Source organism: Pseudochaenichthys georgianus, chromosome 4 (assembly GCF_902827115.2).
Source record: "Pseudochaenichthys georgianus chromosome 4, fPseGeo1.2, whole genome shotgun sequence".
Lineage (NCBI taxonomy): Eukaryota > Metazoa > Chordata > Actinopteri > Perciformes > Channichthyidae > Pseudochaenichthys > Pseudochaenichthys georgianus.
The window spans coordinates 32,864,876-32,874,305 of record NC_047506.1 but is presented as its reverse complement, the minus strand read 5'-3'; the positions used below and the strand labels follow the sequence as shown (position 1 = coordinate 32,874,305).

General features: G+C 35.9%; 1 protein-coding gene across 1 annotated transcript; it reads right to left on the bottom strand.

The window, feature by feature from the left end:
- Window positions 1-2,007: 2,007 nt before the first annotated feature.
- Window positions 2,008-9,223, bottom strand: gpx7 (glutathione peroxidase 7). The gene is made up of 3 exons (XM_034081261.2): window positions 8,616-9,223; window positions 3,565-3,826; window positions 2,008-2,507 (listed from the first exon to the last, which is right to left on the bottom strand). Exons 1-3 carry the CDS (start codon window positions 8,745-8,747, stop codon window positions 2,344-2,346), a joined length of 558 nt encoding a protein of 185 aa, XP_033937152.1. The 5' UTR covers window positions 8,748-9,223; the 3' UTR covers window positions 2,008-2,343.
- Between the last annotated feature and the right edge of the window lie 207 nt (window positions 9,224-9,430).

Below are 9,430 nucleotides of genomic sequence, written 5' to 3'. Positions count from 1 at the left end.
GAACCAAAAGGAGAGGTAATTGGTTCCATATTTGTCAGGTGGATATTGTAAATGGACCGTCCATCTTGCCCAAGACACCTAAACATGTCGAAAGCAAGGGCTGGGAATCGAACCACAGTGAAATGAGCAACCGCAAATTTTTTTATTGTCTTTTTTTTCAGTTTTTGTGATTTTGCATAAGAAGAGCTAGAATTGGAAGTTAAAAAATGCCAATGTTTACGATGTGACATACTGCCTCATGTCTTTACAGCTACGCATGATTTTCTAGATTAGTTTTCTACAACAACCTTGTTATTAGTCTACTTGTGGATTCTTGGACTGATAAACTTTTCCACTGCTTTTGTGGGGTCAATGTATTTGAATTTGTTTTTGTAATGACTTTTTTGCTATCAAAGACCTTCGATTGTTTGAACATGTTGATTTCCATACTGCAGTCAAAATGAGCCGAAACCCATGGTTTCCTGGACTGAATGATAACATTATTCCTTCCTACAGCTGATTACAAATGTCCATCCTTCAGACTTTCTCCTAGCTGGAGCTGGTCCATTAATGGATAAAATACTGTCGTTAACCCTGTTAACCATTTCAAAGTATTCTAACGTATTAATATTGGAAATGTATGCACGTTTTGGAGATATATTAAAGTTGATATGCACAGTAGCCCCTTACTTGAGCTTTAACATGAGTAACAAAATATCGCAAGGTGGTCTTTTTATTTATATTTTTATTTCTGAGATGGAAACAAACCTTTGCTTGTCTGACTTTGCTTAGTTAATCGAAAATATTAGGCTTATGCAGTTCTGGTATGTGCGCAATATCAAAGATCACGACATCAAAACAATTCTGTATCAGCAAATGTAAAAAAATAATGTGATTAAAGTTTATAATATAAATATTTTATTCTTATCACATATAATATATAAAAATCGAATGTAGCCGTATGGTTACATTGGTAGATCTGTATAGCTCAATTGCTAAAGCCATATAGCTCAGTGGGGAATTATTTGTGCTACTAGATGTGGTAGGACTACCTGATAGATGAGATAACTTAAGAATATTTTACTTTTCCAGGGATCCCAAAACTACACCAATCAGTATTTCTTATTAACAGTGAATCAAATGATTATGTAGGATGTTAAAGGGATTTCTAGCAATAAACCAACTGAGTGTTATCACCAGCACAGCAGCTCAACAAAGCTTTAAAGTCATTGTTACCTTTTTCTAGCACAGTGTGCGATTGTGGTCTGAGGATTTCTCTTAGCAACAAAGATAGAAGCTTGTAGTTGAAGCTTTATTATGGTGAGTACTTCTTACAGCAGGTGTTCATATATATGCCAGAGATAACTGCACACGAATAACAAGAAAGTTAAATCGATAATTTCTTGGTATGGATATAACATGATTTTGCACTTCTACACTTACACTTTATGGATATATACATATTAATATCCAGAAAGTGGAAACCAGCACAAAAAGAAGAGTATATTTTCAACTTACTCATCATGTAACACAAATGTGAATTTAAAAGAATGTTGATATGTCCAAAATACACGTGATTATATCTGGTAATAATGAAAGCTCCTATTAAATCATCGCTTATACATACATATTCTTTCTCCATCTCCCTAATTAATTTGCAAAAAAGCAGAACAAGAAACATAGTTAAATATTAATTTGACATATCATTGGTTTGGTATCATTTGTTTTTCTAAATGTCTTTGGCTATTACAATAATACCCTTATGATGAATAATTGTGGACACGACAGAAAGGAAATTGCTTACAAGTACAATGCAAGAATTTGTATATTTATTTGGATTTGTTTTTTGTAACTGGCAGGTTCTGTATTCATTTGAGTATTTCAATCAATAATCAGTCATTTTATAATTTATGTGTAAAAATCTCTGCATTTGGCTTCTTCTCTAAGAGATCTGTTTTTCATTAAGAAAAGTGCCAAATATTTGTGTTCTGAACATTTCCGTGCAATAGAACAGTGACAATAGCAAGGTTTCACTCAACACAGTTTAAGTTTATTCAACAAATCAGAATGAATACAAAATCTAAAACATCATCAAGATGTCTAACAGAAAGGACAGAAGTGATTTGGCTTAAGGCTGCAGCTTTAAATATCATCCATCTGATATGAAATTTGACATTAAATATAAAAACATAGTGGTGTTTCAGCAGTGCCTTCAGAAGGCACGTACAATTTGCTTTGGCCATGTTACTTGGATATAATGGAATATTCAAAGAAGATCCAAATCTACCAGCAAAATATCTCTTTGGTTCATGTACCAGCGCATGTAAATCTAACCCACACACTAAAGGGTCATGTGACAGATGGCTAAAGCTCTTCCTTCTTCATTAGGATTATCTGTCGCACCATTTCAGCTATTTTAGGTCGGATTTCTCGCACGGAAACCTTTGGTCCCCATGCATCCACCACTTTGCCGTCGACATCAATAAGATACTTCCAGAAATTCCAGTCAGGTTCCATTTCAGAAGACTCTGCAATGAATAAAAGCATTCACAATTTAAAACATTGTCTCTTTAACCACATTTTCATTTCTTAGCCTCAGCCTAAAGACACTTCCTGCCCTTCTTCATAGTTTGTTTTCTATTCATTCCTTTTGTTTTTAACAGATTTTTCTTTTCTTTTTTTACACATTTCAACAAAGCTTCTATAGGCAGATTTGACCACTTCCTTTTATTTTGATGTAGTTATTTCTTCCTCCTCTTAATCTCCTTTAATTGTTTTACTTCCTGTTCCTTTTTCTGTCTGACATGTTTTGTTTGTCTTCTTTCCTCCCTGTTATTCTTTGCTTATATAGAGTGGTTCAGTGATGATGTATTTGTAATGCTGACCCGAAAGTTAGCATAGCAAGGATAATAAGCTATGTGGCTAACACACGTTTATGATACATCACAAGTTTCGATCAGCAGGATAAGCTCCACGTCACGGTCAACGCTAGATCAAGAACGCTAGATCAAGTTCTTTTTATACATCCATATTTCGTCAGTTTATTTAGTCACTTGTAAGCAGTTATAGTTGTTTTGACATATATGTACATTCATGAGTGGGCTATAACTCCAGTACTTTATGTTGTTTAGCTTGTGTTAACCACAGACCTTATTTCAGGCCTCTAAGCCATGAACACATTCAGAAAGACGTTCACTTCGAGAAGAGGGAACCGGAAGTTGTAAAATGCTAAATCATTTCTGGGTTTTAGGACTCATTCCGGCACCTGTCTATATTTCTTAGTTCTCTCTATCTTAGTACTTTTAATGCTGTGTCATACATGTGATTCCTCTCGTTGATCATTATTTTCCAGGTCGGACAAATAAAACCCTCTCCTGTGGTAAACATTGCAAAACTTGTGTAATATGGTTTTAGAAATGCTGAGTCTACAGTCCAAGTTCTGTTAATCGTGTCATTTCTGAAACACAATCCTTCAGGTCCCGTTCCACAGTTATTATAAACCTGGTTTTCTTTCAGGCTCAGCTGCTAAGTAAAGAAAATATATACATGTGATGCAAGAACAAACTCACACCACATCTCACTCACCGACGAGATATTTGTAGACATTGTTGGCTCCGGTTCCGACAACAGCTATCTTACTGAACAAGGGGAAGGAGACTCCGTAGACTCTGCGCACAAAGCTGTCGATGTCTTTGTCGCTCCCGGGCTCCTGCTGCCCAAACTGGTTGCAGGGGAAGGCCAGAACATTGAAGTGATACGGCCCATAGTCCCTCTGGATCTGCTGCAGGTCTTTGTAGTGTTCCTCAGTGAAGCCACATTCACTGGCTACATTCACCACCAGGGACACCTAACAACACAGTAACAAAAAACAGTAACGGTCTTGTCACAAAATAACAAAAAACTGGGTTCCCATACAGCTGATTACAAACTTAAAAGAGAGCAGGTGTGCAGAACATGCTCACATCATGTGTTAGTTTTGTTAGCTTGTGTTTATGTCACATAAGTGCAAATAAATACAAAGTATATATTCTATTTTATATCAAACTGCTTTGTGCGGAGCCACGACTGTATCATTTTGTTTTTTCCAACATGCCATAAGAAATGGACTCCTGAGCGCTATAAAGTATCACGTACATGTTACACACGCACTCTTTTTATAGTCTACAATATTAATATATTTTTAGACGGGCCCTATTGTGCTTGTTGCAAATTTCCCTTACTGTCAAATAAATATTGTCTTTGTCTTTTTTTTTTTTTAATAGTCTGAAAAAATGTTTTCATAATAGCACTATTTTTTGCTTCTTTTATAAAACGTATTCATCTCTCTTTGCCAATGTAAGCCCATTTACACAGAAGCAGATTCTTATAATATATCTGTCACAGGGGCTTAACAGTGGAGTGTCATGGATGGACCTGTGCACACAGTATAGAAACAGTTGAGTGTGCTAGTGCAAGTTAATAAGTGTCATATGTTTCAACTCCATGCTTCAGCTTACAGTCAATCACAAGAGCAGCTCAGAACTGTAAAAGCAAGCACATGCATCATTTTATTTGGACTACAGACTGACAGTTTGATCATCCCATCATCTGGTGCTGACATCTAGTGTTATCATGAATATCCTCGTGAAGTTATGTGCATTACACAGAATATAATATACACAACCAAAACTATCAACAAAAACAACAAAAGTACACACTATGCAGTGGCGACTCGTCATCAGGGGCAATTAAAATAATAATTCCAATAATATGCAAACAAATACATCTTCAAATATATTTTAAGATCATGTTTAGTCATCTGATTTGTCTGTACATTGCTGTTTTAGTCTGTGATCTTCTGATTAGTGTCTACAGTGTGCCTATTGAGTCGCCTTGAGCGATGTGGGGCAAGCTCTGATCTAGCCCCTCTCTCTGCTGTCAAAATTAACGTGGACTGTAAAAACTACATTGCTAATGCTGAAGCATTACACTTGTTGTTACTGTTAAGTATTGCTTTGTGATGGTACCCTTTACTCCATGTACTAAGGTGCATTACAATATGACATCCCCAAGCTGTGTACGTAAATGTATGTGCTGACAGTGTTGCTCCGTGTTCTTCATTCACGGCTTCTCGCCCCCTCTATCGGAACCATGGATAGCCTACAGCTATTTGTTTACGTGTATAAAAAAAAAACAGAAGCTTATACACATCTAAGTTGTTCGTGCCCCACCAGTTTTGTACATATAAAAACGCCACTGACTATGCATCTGTGTTGGAATTTAATACCTCTCTACCTCTTCTCCTTAGCGTTTTAACATTTGGCGTTTCAACATCTTTTAGAGTGTTGCTTTTTTGCATTTAAATTGTTTTTTGTTTTTACTTGTTTTATGGTGTGTGAGCTGAACTGTGTTTTATCTATTTGCCTGTACAGCACTTTGGTCTGGAGGTTTAAAGTGCTTTATAAATAAAGTTGTATTGTATTGTATAATTTTGAGGTACTTACTCTGATTATGTTCCTTTTAATGCTACCTTATACTTCTATTCCACTACATTTTGGAAGCCAATATTGTATTTTTTACTCCACTACATTTATCTTGTCACCATACAGGTTCATATAATATACCTAATACAAAAATAAAAATCAACAAATAATAATAAGTACACATTGGCATAAGTATCGGTATAGATATGCAGTAGTAGGGCTGCTCGATTATGGCAAAAATCATAATCTCGATTATTTGGGTCAATAATTTAGATCACGATTATTAAAAACGATTATCCATTTAACAAAAACTGTGTATTATGTTTTTAACAGTTGATCACCCTGAACTTTAAGTATAATTCAATTGAAAAATCAATAAAAAAAAAAATTATACTTTTTTTTCCCTTTTTTAAATAAATAATAATTAAAAAGAAAATGAAATAATCGTTTTATTTCGATTATGTTGTTTTCATAATTGTTGCAAGCCAAAATCGTAATTGCGAATTAAAAACAGGGTTGCCAACTTTGGGTACCTGGCTGGAGTGAGATTTTGATATCATGGGTTTAATTTCACATATGCGCACTAAATGACTGCTATCTTGTCGGTAGCGGGACCTTAGCATATATATAGGATATATATACAATATATACAAATACACAATATTGGACACAGACTATAAAGGGCACACAGTTTCATTCACTAATGAAAGTCAAACACATGTTTGTTTCCACTGTTTTATTGTGTGCATAGGCCAATTAATTGACTTATCGTACAATAAATAAAAATGAACTCGATACATTTTAATTTACATGAGGATGTGACTAGCAGTTTGAAAGGATGCACTTGAATTATTATTATATATTATCATTATGTCAGTGGTCTAAAATGGTCATACAACGGTGCCGACAATATTATCGTTTATCGCAATAATTTCCGGGAAAATGTATCCAACAAAATTAATTATCGTGAGAGGCCTATACATGAAACACACACACACAAACAAATCTACAGACTTAATCCAAACTGCCAAATATATTAATTAACACACCCTCGCTCTCATATACTGTTTGACTCTATTTTGGCCTAGTAGAACAATAAGCAGCAGACTTTAACTTTGTTATCATTTCTACTGGATCTTAGATCTGCGCATGCGCAATACGGGTCGGGATTGACCAACCGGCTCCCACTGCTCTGCTGTCTGTTAACGTTGTTAAGAATGGTGGGGGCGGATCGACAGATTGAGCAGCTTTCAACTCAACATCGTAAATAACCAACCAAAAACGATCGCCGGTTCATCTTGTTTTTGGCGTGAGAATAGTTTGGGCAGCGTGAGAGCGTGAGATTGAGAGTGAAAGCGTGGGTCACACGCCAGATGCGTGAGAGTTGGCAACCCTGATTAAAATACGATTAATTGAGCAGCCCTATGCAGTAGCAGTATATAAAGTACTTAAAATTAGATTCACCTGTGATAGACACAATAGTGTATCAATAAGAGTAATGAAATATATCTGACGGTGTACTTTTACTTTTGATACTATTCTTGAGTATATTTTGATGCCAATACTTTTGTAAATAGGATTACAAATAGATCTAAATAGGATTACAAATAGATCTAAATAGGATTACAAATAGATCTAAATAGGATTTTTTTTAAATGCAGGACTCATACTTGTAAGAGTGTAATTTTTTGAATGTTCTTCTTTTGTTTTGGTATACAATCTGAGTACTTCTTCCACCACTGCTATTATTTGAAATATGGTATATAAGTTCCTAGGTATGGTAATTGTGAGAATCTGTAAGTATCAGTTCATTTAACTGGGGACATTGGGCAGGGTAATCCTTCAAGTTTTTCACCGTTAATCTTCTTCCCTCCTGTTTTATTTATTTTGTATTCATTGATGTATTATGAAATAATTCTTTATATTACAAACTTTAAGTATGGTGGCCGACAGGTGCAAATAGCCCCATGCGGCGTTATTTGATTTGCAGTGTTTCGTTTGTAGAGCGCATTTAGTGTCCTAAACGCTTGATGACAAATGACTTTGACCTGCAGTCATATCTGCATACTTACATGCAAATACATCTAACAATCCGAACTCCGAAATGTGTATATGTTCATTCAAATCATCAACGTTTTACCTTGTTTTGATATCTTGTTTTAACTGTTACTATATAATGCATTTTTCATTTTTGTATTACCTTTTTTTAACCTTGTGTGAATCTGTACTGTCCTGTTTTTCACTCTGTTGCTGCTTTAAACTCCTGAATTTCACCAAGGGGATTAATAAAGATCTATTTTACCTCATTTTATCTTGATGTTTGTGTTTTTATATTTGCATAGTTTCTGAAGCTGCAGTGCGTTACTTCAAATGGAAATGTTGTTGGCCCTTGTAGCACGTTTGCACCTGTTGCCCACCGTTATAAAGTGTACCTTTGCTATTTATATCATGCCAAACATGGTGTTACGTCTTTTTTCAATTGTTTTCTCTGTGTTTTGGGAATAATATGCAAAGTATACTTTCACTATTTGTTGACACATTGTTCATCATCCTGAGTATATGTTTTTTTATTTTCATTCATGTACAATTTTTCATTTAGAAGAAGTTTTTAATATGAATTTAAAACAAACTCAGTTAGAAGATGTAGTAATTTCCTATACAATTAGATAAAATAAACATGTATTGATCCTTAGTTATAAGAGATGTAAATACTATAATTCCCACAAATTATTATGTCAATATTTGTATGATTTATTTGCTCTCATTTGTGTACCACGTATATTTTGTATCACTTGATGAATCAGACAGTCTAAATTAAAAAATCCACAGTAGTGACAGGAAATGTAATACGTCACTTCGTTGTAGGGAGATCATTAGAGATGATGCAGTTCACTAATCCGTACCTGGAGTGAATGAAAGCTGTGTGGAGCTCTGCAGGCCTGTTGCCACGTAGGCTAGCGGGGCTACATGATGGGACATCCCGAGCAGGATAGTCAGACTGATCCGCTGAAGCAGTGTGTTAGTATCTAATAAAGAAATGCTTAGTGGGAAAAATAAAGAAAACATTCCCATGCAACATTCATTAACGCAACCGGTTGACATGCAGAGAGACCGTTAGAGCAAAGACTTTACACAGTACCGATATAATATTGATCTTTTCATTGCAAGACTTACCGAACCCCGGTATTTTTCCAGGGAGACTAACTTCCCCCTGCTGTTGACTACTTTAAATGTATAAAAGTCTTTCTGTTTGCTCTCAGTGAGGCTGAAAAGAGTCAGCAGCACGACGAGCGCTCCGGGAAGCATCTTTTAGTCAAACTGCAGTGCCAACACAACAACTTCTCCAAACTCCTGTTGCTAGTGATGTTACGTATTGCGCCGAGGCTTCGGAGCGTGTGTCGAGTAATCCCCGAAGCTTTTTGTGAAGCTTGTATCGAGGCTTGTATCGTTTTGGGCCAGTGACGTCACCGATGACAAACGAAGCCTCGCTGCCTGTCGACACCACGTGACTGCTTCAGGAAGCGATTCAGATCGGTTGAACCCATACAGTCTATGGTTGAACCACAACGCTCATAATACCCATGGATGTATAATAAGAACCATATTACCCCTCCTGTACCCGGGCCCGCTGGTGACACGATGTAATTAAAAGAGCTCAGACCCTCACTCATATAGAGGTCGGAACATGTCATAATAAATAGATACAAGCATAAATAAATGTAGGAATAAAAACATCAATAAATAGAGGAATACATATGTTGCAGTTTTTTTCCGGGAGCTTCAGTGTGTGTGCTGTGGCTCAGCTGGAAACCAGTTGACTCATGACCGCAGGGTCCCTGGTTCAACGACATACGTCTTTTTTGTTGTTTATAAAAGCTACAGCTAAATGAGATAATGTAGTTAATAAATGTATTCTTTGATATGGTTTAGCCTTTCTCAGGCTACAACATGGTTAAGTTTATGAATATTATTAAGGAATACAAATCCCT